The sequence below is a fragment of the Sturnira hondurensis genome, unplaced genomic scaffold (genome assembly GCF_014824575.4).
Source record: "Sturnira hondurensis isolate 20B ecotype Veracruz unplaced genomic scaffold, ASM1482457v3 Scaffold0021143, whole genome shotgun sequence".
Taxonomy (NCBI): Eukaryota; Metazoa; Chordata; class Mammalia; order Chiroptera; family Phyllostomidae; genus Sturnira; species Sturnira hondurensis.
The window spans coordinates 26,140,197-26,164,791 of record NW_028093774.1 but is presented as its reverse complement, the minus strand read 5'-3'; the positions used below and the strand labels follow the sequence as shown (position 1 = coordinate 26,164,791).

Genomic DNA, 24,595 nt, shown 5'->3' with positions numbered 1-24,595 from the left:
ATGAGAAGAGTCCCTGAGGCAGGTGGCCAGATGACCCAGGGGTCCTGTTGCTACCAAGCGTGCACCACGGGGTCCCGAACAGCCCACTATTCTGGTCCTTAGTTTGTTATCTGTCAGGCAGGAACTTTAATACGGGCCCTGCCTGTCTCACAAGGTAAGGATGTAAGGCCATTCAAAGCCTTTATTCCCCCCACTCAGTGTGATAGTCATAGGTTTCCACATAGGCTTCCCATGTTGACTTTGGGGTTCTAACCCACATCGGGCTCAGGCGTTACCAAATATATAGCATACGAGTTTTATTTTTCTTAAATCCAAAAAGTCTTACAAAATCCCATGGGTTTGAAGTAGGAAATCATGGACCTGTACTAAGCATATTGGACATATCCTTCTATTTACCTTAACCCTTATGGATGAGAAACCTTGTGTGTATAAAGGTTAATTTGCCTTCCTGGTCATAGTAAGTGGCCTGAGTCCGGAAATGCTTGCCAGAGCTTTTGACTTGGGAGGCTTCCAAAGGGAGACATTTCGCCTGGCATCCGACATTCATTGCATGCTAAGCACTGTGTGCTCGGATCTCCGCGGTGTGGGGAGTATGGACCGTGGGCCCCACTTCCAGATGAAGAAACCGAGGCATACACAGGATTGTAACACACTCAAGGGCGTCAGAGACCTAGGATTCCAACTCAGGTCTAATGAGTTTAAAGCCTTCTGCATGTTTTCCTGGGCCATCAGGAAGTTCCCCGGGGAACACGAAGTACAGAGGGCCCCATTCTGGGAAGACTGAGAAAGGGGGTGATGGTAAACAGTTATAAAAGTGGAGCAATCAGGCTCGTTCCATTTCCTGGTCCTTCTCCTCCCCCGCCCCCTCCCTCCCCCTCCCCCTCCCTCCTCCTCCCGGACAACAAGGTCAGCTGTCACCTCAGGGCCATGAAGTGTGTGCCAGGATTCGGTGTCAGGCGCTTTCCATAGAGTCATGGGAAGGAAAAAAATACGTGAGCAACAAGAAGAAATGCACCAATATGTCAATCAGAAGGAGAGAAAAGTTATTTCTGCAGAAGTTCAGGGCGTACACAGAGGCAGACACGATGAGAGATTCCTACAAAGGTGCCATCTGGTCCTGCTGGTCAGCAGGCCTGAGATCCCCGGGGGACAGACTGAGTGAAAGTCAGCGAAATAACCCCTCCCGTCACTTTGTTTGCAGATCTCAAGTTTTCCGAGGAGGTGGTGCTGAAGAGGAGCCGACAAGGTTCTGCCTCCCGCCTTCACCCTTGGCTTTGGTTCACGGGAGAGACTGGGCGAGCCAGGGAGGTGGCGGCACTCTCCGTCCTTGACCGTGAACCCATAGAGGTTGGGCAGACTGCTTGCCTCTGAAGGACTCCTGGGGACCCCACTGCAGACAAGCAGAGCTCCTACATCAGATCTGTCTTGGCTTCAGCAGGGGAAGTCCCGGAACACAAGACGGGGCAATGCTCACAAGACTTTATTTTAAAGGTTTTATTTACTTATTTATTTTTAGAGAGAAGGGAAGGGAGGGAGGAAGAGAAACATCGATGTGCCAGAGAAACATCAATTGGCTGGCTCCCGCGTTCCCCTAACGAGGAGCATGGCCCACAACCTGGGCAAGTTCCCTGACTGGGGATCCAACCAGCGACCTTTTGGTGAGCTGGATGATGCCCAAACCACTGGACCACACCCGTCAGGGCTCACAAGACTTTTAATGACAGAGGTGTCTAGGGGGCATTCCATCTTAAAACGTTTACTGTGCTGAACTGGAATCTAACCCCGCTCTAGTTGCTCCAAACCCTCAACATAGTTACTCCTACATTCAGCCCTGGAGGAGAAGAGGCTAGAATGTGCTCCCAGTCAGTTAAATAAACTGACTCAATTTGCGCTAAATCCACTTAGCTAAATCCCAGAGGGGCTCAGCATCTTGTCAAAAGTCAGACAGTAAGTGGCGGAGGCAGGGCTAGAATGAAAGCCTGTTGGACCCAATGCCTGTGCCTTTGCCCCCCTCCCCCCGACCTGCTGTGGGGCACCCTAACACCGCCAAGGCCCCAGAGACTCCTGGGTCTGTGAGTGCAATGAGGGCTTGAGTTCCCAGGTAGCTCCAGGACGGCCTTTGCAGGCCCCGCTCACAAAGGTTAGGGTGTACAATGTGTGGTGTGTATGTGTGTGTGTGAATGAGAGAGACAGACAGATTGAGGTTTAGTTTGTGAAACCCTGCAGGACCCGGCCTGGTGCAGGCTACTCCGGAGGACAGGTGTGCTTATGTGACAGGTAGAGAGAAGGGTTCGCAGGAACCAAACAGACCCAAGGTTACTCACGCTCGCCCCGATCCATGACCCAGCCCCTAGGAAGACCGGACAAATGCTAGGGGGACAAGGGACCTCAGGCTCTGCCTACCGTCTTCCCCTGCCTGGTCCTGCCCTTCAAGAGGGATTCCCACGCCGCCAATTCTCCTTTTCAAAATCTCTCCTATCCATCTCTTCTCTCGGCCGCCTCCTCCCACCCAGGCCCCCAGAGCCCTGCGCACTCTGACCCCCCCTCGTCTCTCTCACTTGCGTGCCCGACGTGCTCCTCGCCCCCTTTCTTGCCAACCTGCAGCCTTACCCGCCTCTTATCTGCTCCTCAAACTGTTCAAACTCAGTTCGTCTCTGGGCTTTTCCCTAGCTGTTCCCTCTCCATGAAATATTCTTCCCCCACCTTCTCATGGCTGATCCTCCTCGTTATCCGGGATTCAGCCAAAATATCATCTCTTCCCAAAGACCTTTTAAGGGCTATCCAATCTAATGAGCTTCTGATTCATTTACACACCTCTCTGTTCTTAATGTGTCACAACCTGTTTTTCTCTGGTTTGTTGATCATTGGTCTCTCCCTGCCTTGGTTTACAGACATGTCCTGATCCAGGCCTGGCTTCCCGTGAGCTCCACCATCCCTCCCTGGCTGCTTCGCAGACCCACGGGCTCCCAGCCTTGGCACATGTTGTCTTTTCTATCTGGAGACCTGCTCTTCATTCACCTTGCCTCCCCCTCCACCCCCTCTCCGGGCTGCCACAGACATAGAAGTAGTTCCTGACCCCCTGAATCAAGTTAATTCCTTTTCCTCTAAGTCAGCTCATCAGAGTTCCGGGCACCCTGTAATTCAGGTGAGGGCATCACGCAGGGAAGGCGGAGACTAAGTCTGCCTTGCTCGCCCTCATCCCGCAAGCCCAGCGCAGGTCCTGGTGCACGGCCGGTGCAAGGGCAAATGAAAGTCTGCGGCACTGGCTGCACTGGAAGAACTTAGCTACTGCTGCTGGCAGGCTGTCACATGGAGAGTTTCCAGGGCGACAGCTCCCATCCTGCGTTTGCTGAACTAGATTGAGAGCTGGGGCCAGGGAGAGCTCGAAGTAAACAGAGACCAAAGGTGCAAGACTTTGAAGGTGCACAAGGTGCACTGTACGTGCACTCCCCAGTCCCTAGTTGGGCTGGGAGAAGGAGTGAGAGTGTTCCAGGAACAGGAGTACAGGGACTGCAGGCCCAGAGGCAGCGAGCGAGGAGCTGATGGGAAACCTACAAGTCATTCTCCCTGGACTGTGTGGGTCTGACAGGCAGGCGAGAAATGAGGCCAAACCACGAAGGGCTGTGGAAGCCTTGCTATGGCAGTGAGCTTGATCCTGAAGGCAATGGGAAATCACTGAAGCGTCTGGGGTAGGGAGTGAAATCATCAGATCTACATGGAAACGGAGAAATCACAGCAGCTACAGGGTGCGCCTAAGGGTGGACAGCTCCATCCTCAACCTAGGTCCTTAGGTTCTTTCTCGAGTCACAGCACACTGTACTTCAGCTCTCATTCTTAATGAATTTCTACACGGGTGCAGGATACAAGGGCTTCAGAAGCAATCTCCCTCCTTAGCCCCATGGAGGGTTGAATGGTGGTCCCCTAAAGGATATGTCCATGTCAAAAATCCCTGGAAAATGTGCAACTGACTTTATTTGGAAAAAGGATCTTTGCAGGTGTAATAAAATGAAGGACCTTGAGATGAGACCATCATGGATTACCTAAGCGGGCCTTCAGTCCAATGACAAGCGTCCTGGGAAGAGGCAGAGAAGACAGAGACACAAGAGGAGCAGCATAACTTGGAGCGATGCTGCCGCAAGCCTAAGAAACCAAGACCTGTCACAGCCTCCAGACGCTGGAAGAAGCAGAGAGCAGTTCTCCCTTAGAGCCCCCAGAGCCTCCTGCTGACACCTTGATTTTGGACTTCGACTTTCAGAACTGCGAGAGCATGCCTTTCTGTTGTTTGAGCCGCCACCCCCTGTGGCACCTTGTTTTAGCAGCCCTAAAAACTAATACAACCCTACTCTCGAACTAGGAAGCTTCATTCTCGTACCCTTCATTGTCGGTGGACCTTTGCACACCAAAACACTTCCTTTGGAAGGCGTGGTTTTGACAGAGGCAAGGAGCCAGACCAGACCAGCAATGGATCCTTCTTCTCTGCACTGATTGGCACTCCAAGACACCTTTTCCCACACCAAGAAAGTGTATTCCCAGGGTGAAGCAATAAGCAAATCAGCAGAGCTCAGTCTTTGGACAAGGCCCAAAGACGCTGGGGGTGACGCTGGGATGCTGGGGGGGCTCTGGAGGGACTAATGATTTGGGAAGAGAAAGCAGGGCAGGGCCTTGCTCTGCAGTGGGGGGCACAGATGTGCAGGAAGGTAGTTGTTCAAACAGGATTCCTAGCGTCAGGCTCCCAAAGGAGCCTTGGTGCTCTGGAACATTCAGCCTGGCCGTTAGGGTAGGCTCACTGGGGCTGACCCTTGATGGAACTTCATTCATCAAGAGTTTCTGAAAGCACCCACTGGGTGCCGGCTTTGTTTTGCATGGCATCTTTTTAGGCACCTCCGGGAGCACAGTCAACATCTGCATTTCCAGATGGTGAGAAGCCAGCCTTCCTCTGAGAGCGTTGGTACTTGACCCCCAGGTCCGAGTGCCTCTCCCCTGGGGAGCCCTTTCCTGTCTTTGCAGACAAGACCGGTTCCTCTGTTGGAGGCTGCTCCTTCAGGGGACTGTCAGCAACATAGTGACAGAACAACCGTGGGGAGCACCCGCACAACATTTTTCTCCCCCATTAGCTGTGTGCACCCCAGTAACTAGCCCCGGTCCCTGGCTCACTGTAGGTGTCCAATAAGAAAATGAAGAACTAATCAGGTCAATGCTCAGGCCCATCCGAATTTTCAGAAGGAGAAAGCTTTCATCTGGTAGTTTGAAACCCTCTGAGGACACATATATAGGGGCCCAGGCTGAATCTTAAGTAAATGAAATAGGGCCAAAGGGGAAAGACTCGGGATATAAACAAAAGATATGCAGCAGGAAGAGGTATGAACCCCAAACCCAGGGTTGAACGAGGCCACAATTTCACGGCCCTCCCTCCCCGGGGACTGACCCTTGTGCCAATTGTTCGAAGTCTCAGCTAAGGTGGCCCCCCCACACCTCCTTCGTTAGAGCCCCGCCTCTTCCCCCAACTCCCAGACATGAAGTTCTCTCTGTGAACAGCATTTGGGTGGGTCAGACTCTAATGACATCCACAACCTCAACAAAGTGCAACAGGGTACCTGATTCACCATGACTCCTCCCCAAAGTGCCTCTGCTTATACTAAAACAAAAGAGTGACGTGGTACATCCAGGTTGCAGACTGGCTGCCACCAGACCTCCTCTGTGAAACAGGGAACTGACAGTGCCCACCTCCGATGGGGGAAAATGCAAATGTGCCTTTGAGCGCTCAGTGCAGTGCCTGGCTGCGCTGGCTGGCGGTGCAAAGCATCTCGGGGCTAGCAGTGGTAGGAATCACCGCCGTCGTTAAAAGTGAGGCCAGCTTTTCTGACCTGTTGTGTGGTGAGTCGGTCACTCCCTTTTGCTGGACCGGCTTCCCTGTCCACCCAACACAAGCCAGCTGTCCCTGGGTTGCACCAGGGGCAGTACAAACAATACACCCTGCTGAGACAGGTACCCTCCGCAGACAAGGCAAGGATGTGGTCATTCACTCATTATTACTAATGATGCATTAGGCTTTCATCAACGCTGGGCAGATTTCATAAGATGCAGCCAAGATCTTTAGCCTTCCTAGAGAATTTCTCTCAATACAGTGTCGTCAGAAGGTCCTTTTGGACCAGGTGAGGAGGTAAGGAAGGAAAGTATCAAGAAAGGAAGGCAACCCTGGCTGGTGAGGCTCAGTGGATTGAGTGCCAGCCTGTGAACCAAAGGGTTGCGGGTTCGATTCCCAGTCAGGGCACATGCCTGGGTTACAAGTCAGGTCCCCAGTAGAGGGCACTCGAGAGGCAACCACACATTGATGTTTCCCTCTCTCCCTCCTTTTCCCTCTCTAAAAATAAAATACATAAAGTCTTTAAAAAAAAGAAAGAAAGAAAGGCACCCATTGAGTAGAGGACAGAAAGAGTCGGCCAGTTGAGTCTTGAGTCCTCTCAGCCTTCTTGTTCTGAGCCCCGCTTTGGCCTCTTCTCTGAAGTTCCATAAGGTAGACCCTGCATCATTATGCTTGTCTCTTTCTCTCCACAGAAACCTACTCTAAGGAAACAAGCCTTACAGATTTGTTTAAACTAACATTTAAATGACTGTTGGGGCTTTATGCTTGCTCGTTTTCATAAGGGGAAAATGTCTCGGTCAAAGATATAAATAGGTGAGTGGGGAAGGCAGAGGGCCTTCTCAGTGCTCAGAAAGCACGCTGCCCCTCCATCCAGAAACCCAGCCTGTGGCAGGCTCAGGGAATGGGGGCCAGTGGGAGGGGTCAGCCATGGTGTTTATTTGGACTGACTGAGCAAATTCTGAACGCCCCACCCTCTTCCTGGAAGCAGGAAAGTGGGCAGGAGAATGGTGGGAGGAGGGGAGGACAAGGGCCACTAGATAGAGCAGAGGTAGACAAAGTAGGGAGCCACTGCTTCCTGCAACTGCACGTCTCAGAGAGGGCAGCTCTGCCGGGGGGGGGGGGGCGCGGGGGCAGGACTCTGTGCCTTCGAAGTGTGACTCTTAACACAATGGAAAGTAGGGAGTCTGGCCTTCCAGCTCTTTGAGGTGCCCTCAGCCTCCGACCCTGTGCCCTCCCACTTCATGAGACACCCCAGCACATGGCGGGCATGTTCAAGAGCAGCTCAGCTCCTGGGCAGATGCTGCTAGCCTGTAGCCAACCTGGGTACTGCCCAGGACCCCCAGCTGCCTTGCAGCCTGGGACCAAAGGAAGGCCTGGACCAGATTATGAGATTATGATACTGGTGGGCGCTCGGGGATTGGGTGGAGAATTCAGGTCACCAGACAGGGTCAGAGTAGAGATAGTGAAAAGGACTGGCAGTGTGTGCCACCTGCCCTTCGCACAGGGTGGCCACACACAGCAGCCTCTAGGTTCAGGACAGCGTCATGCCAGGGTGTGAAGAGCCTGGTCTCCATCGGCCCTAGAAAAGGGCTCCAAGAAGAAGAAACAGAGATGGGCCGGAGGCAGTCCTGGAACACAAACACCAGTATATTTTAGGTGCACAAACGTGAAAAGACAGAGACTAACAGAGACAGAGCAGGCAATGGGTGCACAAACCGGTCGTGTGTCCTTCTGAAGAGCTGCCGCGGCTGGGAGACAGTCCCACCTGCCTCAGAGGCCCTTTTGCAGAGCCAGGACCTGCAGGTCCTCCAGGGCTAGGACGGCCTCAGGGTGGAAGGTATTCTCCCTGCCTTAGCCATAGCTCCTCTGGGGCTGGGCCTCCCTCTGCATCCCCTGCGGCGATGTCTGCACAGCCCAGACCTTCACAAGTACAGGTTGTCAGGAGCTGACCCACACTGAGTGGCTGCCTCCCCAGGAGGCCCATGCAGAGGGGCAAGGGACCGGGACAAAAGGACACACGGGCACTCCCTAGGTATTATTGCTGAGAATAAGCATAGGCCGTTGTGACGCCATTATGACTCACTGGCCTCTTAGGGACCAGGCACAAAGGACAGGACACACAGCAGACATGGAAGCGGTTCAACCATGCAGGGCAGCACGTGGCGATCTGTATAACTCAGAGACGCCGTGAGGTCCAGCAGAGAGGCCCAGAACACCAGCGGTTCACAAACAGCAAGCAGACTCTCTCCGCCAGCACCCCAACTACTTGGCAGGGCTGGGATTACCCCAAATGTTGTGTCCCTGGGCACTAAGGAATGGGGGGCCCTGAAGATACCCCAAAAAGAGGAGTTGGAAGTCTGGACTCCCCTGGTGAGCTCTGAGCCTGCAGACCCTGTGGTGGAGCCTTGGCTCATGGCCTCCCTTTGCGGGGGGCTCTGTGCCCTATGAGGGATGATAGGAGCCACGGGGCACCTGAAGGAGGCAGAAACACAGTGCTCTGCGCATTGCCAGCAAGGCAGGTTTACTCCAGGGCCTCCCGCGCTTCGGAGTCCAGAGGGTCCAGAGAAGGGATGGTGCCAAGGAAGGCCCACAGGGCAACATCTGGAGCTGGCAGATCCAGTGGGCCGCCCAGGGGCTTCATCGGGCTGAGCATTGTGGAGGCCTTATGCTGGGAGACATCAACAAGCTGACCACCAGACTGTCTCGGAAGGGGAGAGCAAAGGTGGGCAGGGTGGTCTAGGGGCCCACCTGAGGGCCTGCTGGGGTGTTGGGCTCCCAGAGATTGAAACAGCATGGAGTTGGGGGAGAGGACCAAGGCAACAATGACTGAGAGGGAACAGGGAAGCCAGAAAATATTCTTCCCCTGGAACCCCCTGTAGATGAAAGCAATCTGCCCCCACTGGACACCTGAATTCCTAGATGCCCCAAAGCCCTGGAATTGGGGCTGCAGGAAAATCAAGGGTGGGGCTGGCCCCGGCAGAATGCACTCTGTGCCTGCATGCGACAGTCCACCCAGGACACAGAGGCTGGGAAACGCCCTCCATCCCGTCCTGGATGGGGTCAACTGCAGAAGGCAACCCTCCAGAGACAGTCTCCCAGCCCTTCTCCCAACCCGGGACACGCCTCCTGCCCATACCCCGCCCACCTGCCCTAGGCCGGTGCTGTATGCACAGTCTAGGAGCTGCGGCAGAGCAAGGAAGAGGAGATTCTCTGCACTGGTGGCATTGTCACTTTTTAATGTTCCATAAAAAGGGGAAGGCTAATTTCTACCTAAGAGTCATAGTGCGGTCAAGAAGAGACCATGTACCATGGGATCAGCTGTGTTCTGATGGACCTCTCCCCTTGGTGAGTGGGAGCAGAGCCGGAAGTGGGCTGGAGTGAGGGTTTCACCTGTCCACTGCCAGCAATGGACCTGTCACAGGGGAAGGCAGGGCAACCAAGATGACAATGCCCATGAGCGTGGCAGGGTAATAGTGTTTGAGGGCAAGCTCAAAGTGTCAGCCTTGCTAAGAAGGGTGAGGAGGCATGGCCCTGAGGAGGTCTTGCTGCAGGGCCAGGGCTACAGCAGAACCAGAATTGACCCCTTCCCACCGCCGATGGGAGGGTCTCCCTCACTCATTCTCCATGGATCTCCAACACTGGGTAGTGCTCCCCCATCCCCTAGAGAGCTAGACTGGCCCTGAATGGATTGAAAATAAACCAGTCGGGTGTGCCTTTACCTGCCTCCTGATGGCCCCCCCCCCCAACACACTGATCTGTCTCCAGGTCCCCACTGTGGATCTGTGGGACCTGCCTTGGCCTGACTGTGTGTGGTGGGTACCATTCCTCTTCAGCTGGACCACTGCAGGGAGGGGGCATGGATGGAGGAGAGCACCAGGGGCACTGCCACAGCCCAGCGGGGGTAATAGCGGAGGGGAGGCTGCAGAGGGTGGGCGGGTCTGTCCCAGGGTCCTGTCTTGGGCAGCAGCTGCGTTGGCTGGGGAGTCGGAGTTGGGGGTTGGGGGGTGATTGACATGGATATAGGGCCGAGAGTGGTAAAGGCCTTGAAAATAAGAGTGAAAAGGGGGAAACACCACCGAACACACAGGGAGTGAAACCTCCAAAAGCCCAAGGTTGGTGGGAATCCAGCACCAGGGGGCCCCCAGAAGGCCAAGAGAGCAGCGTGGAGCCCTGGGGGAGGGAAGAGGAGCCAAGGGAAGGCCTCCCAGCCCTTGCAGAGCAGCACAGGTGCCATGCAGCCTCCTGGCTGCCCATTCTCTCCTTAGGCTGCAGCTCAGCAGGCCCCGGGGGAGGTATTGGTTGCAAGCAAGCACCTGAATATTGCCTAATGGAACCAGCCAAAGCCCAGCCAAGCCGGGTGAGAGGAGGCCGGGTGGCAGAGGCAGCACCCCCATGCCTCCTCAGACCTTGCCTCCCACCTTTTGCTCATTTCTCAAGAGTCCCTCAGCCAGGACAGGGCCTGCTGATTCCAAAGTCACCCATGTCCTCTGGCTGCTGCAAGCCCCCTACTGCCACCTCTGAGCTGGGCTGAGATCCACGGACCATTCCCAAAGTACCTTTGCTGCCTGAACAGCCGGCCCCCCGACACCAGCTCACAGTGGAGGGCAGGGGGGCTGTGTGGGCCCCATGGGGCTGTGGCCGGGATGGGGCAGGGCTTGTGCTGTACAGAAGGGGTGGCTTCACCAGCTTGGTACCTTTCCCCACAAGGTGCATGAGAGACCGCCCCCCGAGTCCCCCACTCAGTCGATCTTGACGTGACCATTGGCCAGGGCCAGGGGGCCTCCGGGCTCCCCGGGCTCAGCATCCTTGTCAAAGCGGAGGCGGAGGGTGTTCCGGATGATGAACTGCTCCATGATGAGGGCCCCACAGAACCAGGGCACTGCGTACTCCAGGGTGATGAGGCCCATGAAGTCAAAGTCGAACTGGGAGTAGTCCCAGGGGCAGGCGTCGAACTGGCGCAGGATGAAGCCGGTGGTGAACTCCCATAGGTAGGTCCAGAGCGTGTAGATGAGGCAGCGCGCCAACAGCGGGCAGCGGCCGCGCAGGCGCAGGTACATGCGCTCCACGATCAGGATCGAGGTGCCGTAGATGAAGAGCGCCCACACGCTCGTGACCCCTGGGAACTTCCAGTTAAAGTTCACTACAAACTCCCAAGCCGCTGTGAACATCACCTCGCAGAAGTAACCGTGGATGGCATACAGGTACCAGCGGGACAGCGCTGTCAGGGGCTCCGCAGAAGCCATGGTGCCTACTGGGACCAGCTGCTGGGGACACAAAGGAGACAGGTGAGGGAGGGAGGGCTGAGCCTCTCCTGCTGCCTTCCCATTGTCCCATTCAAGTCTGATGTAACCAGGGCAGAAGCATTTCAAACCTGCGTTTCCCTTTTTCTTTGGTTACCAACCGTAAGCATAACCTTATTCTATGGTCATCACTTTATTCCATATTCCTCACCTGAGCCAGAGGGGCATGAGAAATGAAGAAAGTAAACAACCCCACTGGCTTCGTCTGAGTAACCCTACTCCAATGCCGCTCGGAAGGAGGTGTCGACTACCCTCCCTGTAACTTTTTGGATGACCTGGGGTCCGTGAAAAAGTCAGCTGCCTGGCCCATCAATCACCCCCATTCCTGGGCCACTGGCTGGTTTCCTGATGATGGCCACCCTAGTGGGTGTGAAGCGACAGCTCCCTGTGGTCACATTTGTCCTTAACTGCTCCATTAAGCAGGGTTTTGGTGTCTTGTTTCAATGTGGAAAGGAAACCAGTGGGCTGACAGAGGAGAGAGTCTTCCCTTCCACTTTTGTGCCCCTCCCCCTCCTTTCTTTTAAGGCCCAGCCCACAGGCCTAGCTGCTTTCTCCCTGCCCTTCACCAGCAATGGTCTGGACCACTCACGTGGCCTTGTATCAGGGGCCACCCTGTTTACTATTTGAGGCACATGCCCTTTGACCCAACTAGCCTGGGTACTCCCAGAGGGCAGCAAACGCTCCCAGCCTTCTGTTCTGCAGCCGTGGCCTCCCCCGAGCAGCATTCTCTGAAACACACGTGTTGTTCATGTGGACAGTGGGATGGGGGAGTACAAGGCTGCGTCAAGAACAGGAAGGCGGAGCATGAGAACGCACATCCCAGCTTGCCGGATGCCAGTGGGCACCAGGCTTGACACTGCTGTCAGGCCCTCTCCAAGGTGGGAGAAGGGTCAGAGGTCAGCAAGATGGATCTCCACCCTGCCCACCTATCTAGGAACCGCAGTTTCATCCTCCAGTCGCAAAATACCCACGCTTGTGCATGGCCCTGGGGGCTCCCAAGCACTCTCATCCACATTTTGCCATTGGTTCCTACCTAATTAAAATCCACCTGAAGAGCAAGTAGTTTTACTCCCATTTTTTAGGAGAGACAGGGGGGCTCAGAGAGGGCACGTCATTTGCCCCATACCCCAGAGCCGGTGAATAGAAGAACCGAGACTAGAATCTACACCTTTGCCTTCTACTTCAACCCCCCCCCACCCACTACATACCACTGCCCATCTCCTAGACATGAGGGCCTAATGCCACGCCCCTGCTCACAAACTCTCAATGGCTCCCCATTGCCTAGTGAAACCCCACAGCGCCCTTGGCCTGGCATTCAAGACCCTCCGTGATCTCGCTCCAATCTACTTTTTCAGCCTCATTCTCACAGGCCAGCTCTGTCTCACCTCCAAGCCTTTTCGTAGCCTACCCATTGTGTTTGGGGCCTTTCTCCTCTCACCTCCACAAGTGCAAACCCAGCTGACAGGTTCCCTTCAAGAAAACGTTTTCACATCCACATCAGTCCTCTATGCCTCCTCTGAATATCCACAACACTTATTCTGTCTCTGGTCCCGACAGTTTTGTTTCCTGTTGATAACTTGCAGTCCCTAGCCAGATGCCCGTCCTGTGTTCTACACCCGCATACCCCACTCTTTCCTGGACACCTCCACTTATATGTCCCATATGCACTTCCAACTCCTTTCCTCGATCAAACATTGTCTTTTCCCCAAAACCTGCTTTCCCCCTATGACCCACTGCTGGTGCCACCAGGCACCCAGTTCGCAGCCAGAAGCCCTGGCATCTTCCTCGCTTCCTTTGCCGCATCCCCATTCTCACATGAGCGCCCTAAGAGCAAGGACTTGTCTGTGTATCCTCTGTGCCTAGAATAGCGCCTGGCACAAGATAAGCATTCTGTGCAAGAACAAAGAGCATTCCTTTACCAGTTAGCAATTACTGCGTAACAAGTCATCCCAAAACTCAGTGGCTTAAACCTACTCTCATTATTACAGCTCACATGTCCATTCATTCGGTTGGCACATCTTGGGACTCAGGCTTCCATCCTGAGACTGGGAGTCCTCTGGGGACTCTGTCCTGTGTTTGGCAGGGCTGGCTGTTGCTCCGCTTGTCTCTCCTCTTCCTCCTCCTGGGCCTAGGGGTTTGGCCCCAACACATTCTTCTCAGGGCAAGGGCACCAGCACTTTTCAAGACTCTGATTAAAGAACACCCCCGGACATCTTAGGCTGAAGCAAGTCATGTGGCAAAGCACCAAGTCAGCCATCATCAACCCCTGTCTGTTCTACCTCTTAAATATCTCTGAAATCCACCGCTCTTCATTCCTCTTTCTCATTGCTGCTGCTCCGGTTCAAGCCCTTCTCATCGCTCACCTGGGCGACTCCCATCGTCTCCCAGATCGTCTCCCTCCTCGCCTCCTCTGCAACGCACCCATCACACTATCCAAGAGTGTGTACAAACGGCAATCCTTCTGAAATGTAAATCCGATGTTTCTCCCCACTTAAAGCCCATTAGTGGATCTTTAACGTCATTAGACTCCAACCCCTAGGGACGGCTGCTCAAGCCGTTCGTGACCCCCCTTCTGCCTCAGATCCCGTCCTCTGGATCTTTCCATTGCTGTTTTGGCTAACGGGGGTGCCCTTCCAACTGCTACGCCCCACGCCACCACAGCCCTTGAACCTATACGCCTTCAAGATCCAGCTCCTCTTCCATGAAGACTTTCCCGAGCACCTCCCCCTCCAGGGCCGCCCACTGGCCTGTGTGCCCAAATCTACAACCGGTTCACGCCTGTGGCGCCACTGCACACTCAGCTTCGCCATAACCCGTCTGAAGGGCAGCACTTGGCCACCGAAGGAGCGCTCGTTTAGCACAATGCTCAGAGAGAAAAGCAGGACTCGGAACTGAATATTTAATTTGATTTTGGTTTGGCAAAGGCATACATACCTACATGTAAGTATATAAAAAAAATTTAGCCACCATCATCTCTGGATGGTAACATAACTGACTCTTATTTCATTCTTTGTACTTTTCTAACAAGTATGCATAACTTTTCTAAAAACAAATTTTATCTTGAAAAAGTATTAAATGAACATGTATTAGTCATCTTTGTGCCTTGTATATAGAAGATGCTCAATAAAGTTGCCAGGCAAATGAACCTCAGGAAACCTGATCCTAAATGCTTGGGTTTGCATCTTGGCCAATACCCCACACCCGCAGGGTCTAGGGCATCTCACTTGGCCTCTTTGTGCCTCAGTTTCCCTGTAGGTAAAGTGAAGATAGAGCAACTCACTATCCCTGAGGGTCACCGTGAGGAATGAGCTAACAGACACACCCTACTGAGAATACAGCCAATGCTCAAGAAAGGGTGGCCATCATGGCTGGCACAGAGCCAGGCTTCCTGGTCACCTGCCCCTCCTGAAGTGCCCCTTCTACTGGAGACAGGGTCATTTGGCCCCTGCCCGCACTAGCGGCCAGGCAGCCTTCTTTGCCAAGCAGGTCAGGTCCTTACCTCCACCCACAGCACCAACCTGGCTACCAAAGCACCCTGTGAAAACAGAAACTGTGTACACGGCCCAAGGAAGAGTTAGGCCTCAGCCAAGCAGAGTCAGTGTGAACTCCCGGCTTCCGGGTGGCCGAGAAGTGGAGGGTCTCGGCACCAGTCCTCTGAAGGCTGGACTGGAAAAGATAGGGGAAATGAAAGGGCCAGCATTCCTGGTACAGCTTCTCATACGCTCATTTTATCCTGAACCCCAGACAGACCACTCTGCCTCCCACCCACTCGGACTCCTCTGAACTTGGGGCTGTCCACCGGACCTGCACACAGAACCCCTGGCTCCTCCATCCCCCAAGATCCGGGGAAGGGGCTTCCCGTCCAGCAGCCCAGCATGGCTACATTCACCATGCAGGTCAGCCCCCACCCTGATGCTGATTTTTAAAATCCTGCTCTCATTGCCTCTTGGTCTCATCTTTTGAAACAGCCAAGAATGGTTTCCAAGTGGGTAACAAATCAGAGGCTCCAGTCACTCCTGGAACAGGTGACTTGGAAGAGCTGGACTCCTAAACCCTACAAGCAGAAGCAAGATTAAAGAGACGGCTGTCCCAGGGAAGGGAAGCTGCTAAACAGAAGAGAGGGTCGGGGGAGGAGAGCAGGGGTGACGGGGGCAAAGATTCCGTTTTTGGAATCTTCCGTAACCCGAAGAACGGGAGGGGAAGCATACCTAGGCAAGGTCGGACTGTGTCTCATGTTGTGCTGGGAGAATATGTCTGGTCCGTGGAAGACAATGGGGGCGTACCCTGAAGTCTTGGCTGGGCCAGGAGATGGGGGTACAGACAGGGAACAGGGATTTGAAACAGTGTCGTCAGCTGGGATGGCAGCTCACACTGTGGTGGGACAGACATTCTTGGTGGGGCAGACACTGGCTTGGGTGGGTTTTCAGAAGCCACCCCTCAAACCCATGTCTAATATCCACAGGAGCTGTGCTCACACCTTGAGCTTGCCCATCCTTGGCTAGACCCAATAGATACCTGTTCCTGTCTTGGACTTGTCCCACCTGAGCCCTTTGCCTGGGACCCCTCCATTACCTCCTTCAGTCCTGGGATCAGAGCCCGGGGACAGCCAGCATCAGATTGAACCAGCAGCACAGGGGACGTCAGCCTCTTTCTCCTGGTGACAAATGCACTGTCTTCAGGACCGTGACTGACAAATGGGACAGCCCAGGAAAGAAAATTTAGGGTGGAGTCAAGAGGAGGAGCGTGTGAGAAAGACTGAAGGTAGGAGAAAAAAGTTGGAGAGCAGTGGAGAGTTTCGCAAGAGGGATTTGGGGGATGGTAAAGCAAGTGTTGATGAAACTCTTCATACTTGTTGATCAAAGGACCCAAGGACACGGAGTTCCAAGAAAGGCCCAGAACTGAAGGAGCCTTACCAGCGCAGGGCACTGCCCCTCCAAGGGACAGGTGATTGAGGGGAAGGGGCTGGCTTTCAGAGCCCAGGGCCTAGGACTATCTCAACTACTATTCTCCTTGGAGTGCAGAGTTCCGGCAAAGAGCCAGCTGAGCTATTCCTTAGGGTGGCAGAAAGCACAGAAAACAGTTGAGAGGAGCGAAGAGAATGTGATGGAAGTCCAAGGCAGGCTGAAAGCAAACCCAGATGAGATGACTGCCCTTGGTTTTGCCAGAAACTCCCATCTTGTTCCAGGAAGCTGAGGCGCCACAACACAGTGACTCTGGAAATCTTTGTCCAGAAGAGCATCCTGCTAGAAAACTGGGCTTCCCCTCCGTGTGGCCAGCCTGAGCAGGTCTTCCTCTTTCACCCCATTTACTTCCCAAATTCCACTCCCCATCCCCAGGTACCAACATCACGTCTGGTCTGTGTTCTGGGGAGATGCACAACCCTGAGGGCAAGGCAGTGGGGACACAGCTTGAGTGACTGAGCCCAGTCCCCTGGTAGACCCCACGCTGGAGCGAAGTGGAATCAGTGAGCTACCTTTGCATCTGGGTGCAAGACGCAGGGTCTGAAACCATCCTGAGTGTCCCCTGTGGTCATCAGGTTGAGGGTGGGGAGCAAAATGTGAATTTGCTTCAGAGCCAGAAGGGAAGCAAAGGTGGGGAAATACCTGTGGTCATTGGGTGGCCCAGATGCCAGAGTTCCACCCTCTCTCACTGTGGGCATCCCCTGGGAAAGCCCCCTGGGACGGTCCTCCCTCCACTTCTCAAGTAACAATAATATTAATAATCAACCACTCTTCTCAGAACTTTCCATGTATCAACTCAAATAATCTTCAAGTCCCTTTTACTGAGGGTGAAATTGAGGCAGAGAAAGGCTAATAAGTAGCCTAAGTTCTTACAGCTATAGAAGGCAGAAGTGGGATTCGAACCCAGCTCCAGAGCCTTCACTTTCAACTAGCATACTGCACTGCCTGAGGCCGACTATAGCTCCTCTGAGGGCGCTATCATTTCCTGGGTTTCTGCTTCTGGAAGCCTGGGACAGTCCATGGACAGACAATAGGAAACAGGGAGGGCATGAGCTTCTAGGCTGATCGTCAGGGAAGCTCAGAACTGGGTGTCAGAGCCACCAAAGGCTTTCAGTCCATTCTGAGAGACCAAGCTCTGTTCTGAGGCCAAGGTCTGGCAGGATCCATGTGAAGGTCGCCCATGGTCAAAAGCTGACCTTCACAGGGCCTCAAGGCACGTGCCATTCAAAGATCCCTCACCAGGACACGTGTTACCTAGAGCCTCCCTGACTGCCAGCCCACCCCAAGGCTGCGGGGACTCTCCAATGGCCCAGTCCTGCCAGGTGAGGGCTGCAGCCAGTGTGCAGGCTGCCCAGAGAAGCCTTGTGCCTGGACCAACCAATCCACATAGGCCAGTGGCAGGGGAGGACTTCAGAGGGTCTCAGGCACTAAGCAAATCCCAGCTGCATTTGGAACACCAAGTCAGCCCAGGCACAGGCTCCCCAGGGCTCAAGCAACAAAGGGCACCCTGGGGAGGGGGCCTGTAGGCTGGGCATCCCGTGTGTTGCCTGCAAGGCCTTCCCAGACCTCACGCGGCTGCCTCGCTGTTGTCACTCAGGTTTCAGCTCCACCGCCCCTCAGAGACCTCTGATCTCCACTCCAAAACAGCCCCTGTCACTCACACCATCCCACCTTATTTCCTTCATAGCCCTCTCACATCCTGACACGTGGCCGCTTGCTCGCTGTGTCTGCCAATTAGAATGACAGGGGCTCTGTCCCGTTGGCTGCCAGGTAGCCTGTGCCTGGCGGGAAGGCCCGCTCAGGCCTGTGGAGTGAATGAATGAATGAGTGACTGGGCCCCCACGGCACAGGCCCATCAACTCTGATGAGGGCAGGCACAGACAGCTAGCCAGCGCAGCCTTGCTATTCTCTTCCTTCTTGGGGTGTACAGCTTTTTAAAAAAATTTTAATTCTAGTGTTTTAAACTGTATTGTTTTCTGATTACAAAGGTAATGTGTTCACAGCTGAAATTTAAACAGTACAGAAAGGAATGACTCAGAAAGCAAAGTCCCCCCATCATCCCACCTGGTAGAGAAAGTCACCAGGAACGGTGTGTCGTGTATTCATCCAGATTAAACATAGTTTTAGGAGAAAATCCATGCACCGTAGAGCGAAAAGGCATCCACAGGTCCACTCAGCCAGCAGCCATGGTCACTTCCACGCTGCAGCCTTTTCTCGTGTGCATTTTACGAGTTACCACAATGGGCTCATCCTGTAACCTGACACTATCGCTTACTACGTCACAATCCCGTTTCCAAGCTGATGTATCGTCTATGTGCTCGTCACTACAATGGCTGTGTAACATTCCACAAGTAGAAAACGGTAATTTGCTTAATAACGCAGGTGGCCACCAAAGGGAGAATGACAGTTTCCCATTTCCACAGTTACACCGACGCCACCAGGAGCATGTTTTTTGTGCCTGTAACTAAAGGAACTTGGCCCTTCTCTTCTCTGGGACTACCTGTTAATGAACGATGCCGAAAATGCGATGACTGCGCAGAGGTATGACGGTTTTGAGGTGGGTGGTGTGGACCGCTCCGGGGAGTTCTGTGGTATGTGGGGAAGAGTTCTCCGGACTGAGCCGCCGTGTTCCCGCGGTGGGCTTTGCGGCCGTCCACCTATGCCCACGCCACCCCTGCCTTCCGAGCACGCTCACACCACCCCAACTGCAACTCAACCCAAGAACAGCTTCGTGAAAGACCCTCCTACCACAGGCTGATTTTGCAAGTCTGGGCTCGGTGAAAATAGATTCTAGCCCTGAGTTTGAAGCTCTCCAATGGCAGTGGAGTCAAGCCCTACCTAAAGCTGAGAAATACCTAGTTACTCTCCTCCTGCAAAGTCGTCTGTGGAATCTAAGGCTCCGAGCTCCCACGGAGCAGCCCAGCTGCCCCCAAAAGCGTCCAGTCCGGAGTGCAGGGCACCTGCTCTCTCGGCCCTGCTTTCCAGGGGAGCACTCCATCTGCTGGTGTCTGGTCCCACAGACGGAGTAGCCTTCACGCAAACAGGCTTCTGGGGCTTAGAAATGCAGCCAGTTGTCATTTTTTATAGCATGATCCAGGAAAAGCCAGAGGCCCAGGCTGCAAAGAAAGGCCACTGAGGACGGGTGATATTCCACAGCTGGGCGCCTCACACTCCACGTGGAGCTTATCTGGACTGAAGAGGAGACACAGCTAAAGGCACAAAACCAGCAGACCCCCTGGTGGCTAGTTTTATGGCAGCTCAAGTGCCACAAATCCCTCCCCTTCCCCTGGATGCTTTGCCCAGGGTTGTCATAGAAACTGCTCGTGGCATCTGGACCGAGTAGAAGTCCCAGGTGAGAAGCAGTTCCTACTGCACGCAAACAGAGCCCAGGGCCCAAAGCATCCATGAGCGTACCCGCAAGAAGGAGAATTGGGGAAGATGCAGTCTCCCGTGTGCTGGGTGTCTCACATCACACACGTCAGCGGTCTGGCCCAGTTTTAGAGGCCAAGTGCCTCTAAGGTGGCTTCAGCAAAGGACATGGCCTGAGACTGCTGGACACTCTCCTCCCATCCCTGCCCTAGTCTTCTCTGGGACTATTTCTTAACACGTAATTCCAGAAGGGGGTGTCACTGGACAGAAGCAGAGGCCATCTTTGGCAGGCCCTCGGACAGAAAGTGGGCTCAGAACCGGGACTTCCGGACCTGGCCCACGCTGCTGAGGTAGGGAGGGCTAGCCATCCCCAGGGCACCTGTAACATACTCACTTATCACACCCTTGAATGCGCAGCTCAGAATAGACATCAGGCTCACTCTCCAGGAGTGTCCCGGGTTATCCTTTGCCCCGGTGCCTGGCTGGGCGACGGTGCCATTCTCAGCAGTGTGAGTAACCATTAGTCCCGGGGCTCAGCTGATCTTCGGCTAGTAGGCAAGGGGCTTCCATGTGTCCCTGGGGAAAAAAGGAGGCATTCTTTAGATTAAACTCTCCCCAGCTCTGAGCCACCAGGCCAGCCAGAGAAGCAGCCCTAAGGCAAATGCCACAAGGCCCCGGCTCCAGACTCAGCACCAGACACTCATTCTGTCCAGGACACCTGACCCCTCTCCCGGAACCTGCCACCTCCTCTAGGCTGTTCTGTTTGCTCGGGTCTGGTTAGTCCAGTGACGAGAGCCTGGGATCCGTCCCAAGTCACATGTGGGCCGGGACTTAGGGCTTCTTTCACCACGAGAGAAGTGCTCAGTCATAATCTGAGAGGGGATATACTTTTAGAGTCCGGCTCCATTCTCATTAAGCTTCAAATTACACTCTCGCTTTCACCGTGTCGTTGGCACATCTATTCTCAAGGGCGGTCGAGAGCCTCACGGAAGACAGGCAAGGTAGGCTGTTTGTTTCAGCGTTCGGGAAGTTAAGAACAACACAGAAAAACAAGCACACCAATGATACTTGCTGAAGCCCTCAACCCACAACCCCACCACCCTAATACTTATTTCCTTCTGTTATTTTATCACTTTGATGTTGAGGCCCTTCCTGTTAACATCAGTAACAGATTACAAGCTGCCATCCATCTGAGGTCCCTTGCCACGTACATATTTTACACAAACCCCAAGACTTGACCATTTGATAGAGAGTGCCACATGTTTAGTTTTTATGTGAAGGTGCTGAGGCTTTCCTGAAAGCCCCTTGAACACCGCACCAGTGCACAAACCCAGGACGGGTCCAGCACGGCCCCGTGGAAGGATGCCCTGGCCACTCGGAAGCTGAGAAGAGGTGGCACTTGGCACCATCCCCCTGCCGCTGCAGATGGCCAGGCAGGGTGGAGCGCAGAGGGGCCACCCTGTGCTGACACCCAGGGTCACCTGCATTCCTCCCCCACCCCAGGCTCTCGGAGCAGGGGGGACTCCAGCCTTTGGTCCCTAAGCTGACGACCTGCAAGGCAGCAGGGGAGCTGAGAAGCAAAGGGCTGGGGCTGGGGACCCGAAACTACTGTGTGTGCGTGTGCTGGCAGGCGGGTACGGTGTGCACCCCTGGGGCAGAGGGCACCAAGGGCCCTGGGTTCCTGCACTCTACCTCACCCCTGTACCTCCCCAGTTCCTCCACAAACAGAAGCCTCCAACCCTGTCCCACCTGTCCACCTTCCTCCTATCTCCCTGCCTGCCTGATGGTGGGTGGGGGTCACCAAGACATGTACGTACCTATCACCTCAAGAAAGGGCTTTAATGGGGTGTGTTCAACAGCCCCAGCGCCAGTACCACCCTGTGGCCCAGAGAACTCACTCCACCCATGGGCACGGGCCCCTCCCCTCCCCTGGGCTCTAAACAGACCACATCAATAGCCCAAGTCCAATGCAAAACTGAAACAGAAACCAAAGCCCACATCCTGGCCGCACAGCCTTATGGTATCTGCAGGCATCCCAGGGAGCCCGTTGCTGGCCAAGGTACCACCCGGCAGATGAAGCCGCAGCAGTGAGAACAGGCTCCCTCCCCAGCCAGCCTCACACTGCACACGTCCTGCCCCCTGGTCTGCAGGCTCCTCCCCAGGGAGCTGGTGGGGCTGCTGGGGAGCTGGGGAGGTAACAGGGGACCCAGCCCCTCCAACACACACTACCCCTGAGGGTAGGTCCCAGGGTGCACAGGGCATTAGGCTCCTCTACGAACTGCATGGCCTGAGCCAGAAGTTTTAAGAGTATATGAATGTGTGAGGCACACTGATAATGACTAACGTGGGTAGAAGTTAGACCTTTTTGAGTAATACATCACCTCCACGATTCTGCCAGGAGTCCTGCAGGGAGGGCAGAAAATATCGCCCCTCACTCCCATTTTAGAGATGAAAACACTGAGTCTCAAGATATTAGGAAATCAGGCCAAATCCACACATGTGATGCAAACCCTGGTCCTCGGGCTCCGGGGTTGCCCCTGAGGGTTGCTCCGGGGTTGCCCCCACCACGCAGCATGCCTTCACGCCGCTTCCCATCCAAATCTCGTTCTTCAGGCGCACGTCTGCACACACACACTTTGTTACATGTAAGCTATTCCGTCCACCCTGTAAGCTGCTTATTTGTGAACACACAACTGAGTCTGTCCATACAGGGTTTCCGTCAACATGCAGGGGCTGCTAGGAGCTGGAAGGAGCAAAGACTACTGTGGTTCCGAGCCCTCTCTCCCTGCCCTCCTCCGCAGCCCACACCCACTCCTCCAGGACCCTGCTCCCTCCTCATTCCTTTGACGTGATGCCATCTCCCATAGCCCCCCAGTTATCCCTTCGCCAGTGTTCCCACAGGCCTTTGAACAAACACCCTTGTGTTGAAACATATTATGTGTCTGTTTCCCCTCCACATAATGAATTTGTTGAGACTGTGGAACTTCTGTTGGATGGATAGACAAGCAAGGAAGAGAAGGGTCCAGGTAAATTTGGGGGTGACCACACCACCCAGTGACATTAACCAAACACGGTGATGGCTGGGGAGCTTCTCTCCTTTGCAGGCTTCCTTCATGGAAAGGCTTCCTCCACAAAGCACCGTAAACAGTGGTTCACCATGGTCAGGGCTGTCTCCGCAGACGAGGGAACAAAGAATGCTTGCTCTCCTTTCTCCCACCTCCCAGAGCCATCGCCTGGACAGAGGGGGGCAAAGAGACGAGGTTGAGGTGGGAGCCCTGGGTCCAGACAGTCCAGAAGACGTGTCACACAAGGAAGTCTGGGGTAGGATCACAGCGTCCTGGGCATCTCCAGAGACACTGCAGGCTCCTGCGTGGGCACAGGGCCAAGGTCGGGTTCAGGTCAGAGAACAACAATGCCTATTCTGTTATGTCTACAATGAGCTGGCACTCTCAAAAGGCACGTCCAGTTTTCGTGCAAGCAGCATTCATCTCCCAAAGAGGTTTAATCAGCAGCTGCTGGCAGGAAATTCCTTCTGCACCATTCACCCTCTGCCCATATAACTATTTAGGGTAAGCTGGGCTTGCAGGATTGAATCTCTGCTTCTCTGACCAGAACCTAAAAACCAAATCTACCCCCACCCCTGCCCTCACCTCTGTGGCCCAGAACCTAAGACTGGAGCCAGGAAGCAGCAGGCAAAACTCCCTCTCTCTCTCACTCTCCTCTTCCTTAACCCTCCCCAAGTTTCCTTCACCCCAGGTGCCCACAAAGGAAAAATATGATGCCCTGAAAATCCACTGGGGAGTCCTCCAGTGACCCACAGCATCCCCCACCCCCTCAAGTGCTTCCCAGGTGACCCAGAACAAATGTTTTTACTTGTCCTGTAGTAAGACCAGCCCTGAACACAAATGGATTTGGCAGCTTCCCAAACCAAGGAGTGACCACGCTCGGCTACAGAGGCAACTGGACTTCCAAATCCCTCTAGAAGAAAGGCTGTGCCTCATCGGCTCCCCCTGGGCGGCAAGGCGACCCAGGCCCTGGAGACTTGACTGGCATAGGGAAGGTGGGCAGAGATAGGGGATGAACTTCACCTGACCGTGCCTTTCCACCCTGTGCCCATCGCTCAGGGCTTGGGACCTGGGCTTTCCTGTCTGCTGACCATCTCACCACCAGCCTTCTGTCTCTCCTGGAGGTCACCCTCTCCTGCCACCCTCCTCTCCTCCCTTCCTCTTCCCATCCAGCCCACCCTACTTTACACGCCCCCCACTACCCCCTCAGCACATACCGTGACGGCCCAGCCCCTACACCTTGGGAGGGTGGTCTCTGGCCCCACGCCCCTCTCCTTTCCCTCCCATCCCACCTCCTGGCACCAGGAAACTGCCGCCTGCTGCCTGGCTGAAAGGCTGGACAGCTGCTGGGCTCTCTAATTAGCTGCCTGGCCACCATCCCAGAGCGAGGCATGTGTTACTGTAAAGAGCTGCCTCACCTCCCCTTCATCAATAATCTCCTATGCAGATCCCATCAGGCGGCAGCTGAGGGCCCCTGAGAATCAGAGTCACATGAGACCAAGAAGACTCCTCCTGCCAGCAGGAGAGGGACAGACGGTTGTCTCACAGCCTCACCCACAAAGTGCCCGGACACGTATGTATCTGGGCTCTCCCTATCATTGCCACGGGGTGTCCCCCAGGATACCCCACCACACCATGACTTTGTAGCAACGGGGAGCCTGTTCCTCTGTGGCCTCCCTAGTGGAGGACAAGCCAGCACTGCCCCAACAGAGTGATGCCCATAGCCCGATTTTTCCCAGCTTTCTCCAGCCAAGTCGCCCTAGAGGTTTCTAAACAACCAGGAGACCTAGTCCAAGAAGTCCTGTGGAGGCTGGTTTGTTTATTCAAGGTATTGTATTCCAGTAGTGAACAAATGTTTACTGAGTACCCACTGAAGGTCAGGCACCCTACTCGATGTGAACAAGACAGCAGCCCTGCCCCCTCGCAGCTCACAGGCTGGCAGAGGACACATGACAGGTACACCGGCCAACACACACTGTGATTTCTGATTGCTGGGCCACGGGGAAAGGGCGAGAACCGAGAGAGGACAGTAAAAAA

General features: G+C 54.5%; 1 protein-coding gene across 11 annotated transcripts in view; it reads right to left on the bottom strand.

The window, feature by feature from the left end:
* Positions 1 to 7,492: 7,492 nt before the first annotated feature.
* Positions 7,493 to 24,595, bottom strand: part of TMEM229B (transmembrane protein 229B) — a 37,928-nt gene continuing 20,825 nt past the window's right edge. For 5 of the 11 annotated variants that reach the window (XM_037031235.1, XM_037031232.1, XM_037031234.1 and 2 more), the window contains 2 exons: positions 19,888 to 20,069; positions 7,493 to 11,124 (listed from right to left, as the gene is read on the bottom strand). In XM_037031235.1, the coding sequence (XP_036887130.1) occupies positions 10,603 to 11,106 (504 nt within the window). In that variant the 5' untranslated portion in view covers positions 11,107 to 11,124; positions 19,888 to 20,069 and the 3' untranslated portion in view covers positions 7,493 to 10,602. Of the gene's footprint in view, positions 11,128 to 15,735; positions 15,818 to 19,887; positions 20,233 to 22,558; positions 22,636 to 23,775; positions 23,853 to 24,595 lie in introns of those variants that run through there. The other 6 variants (XM_037031238.1, XM_037031236.1, XM_037031239.1 and 3 more) reach the window with 6 other exon arrangements.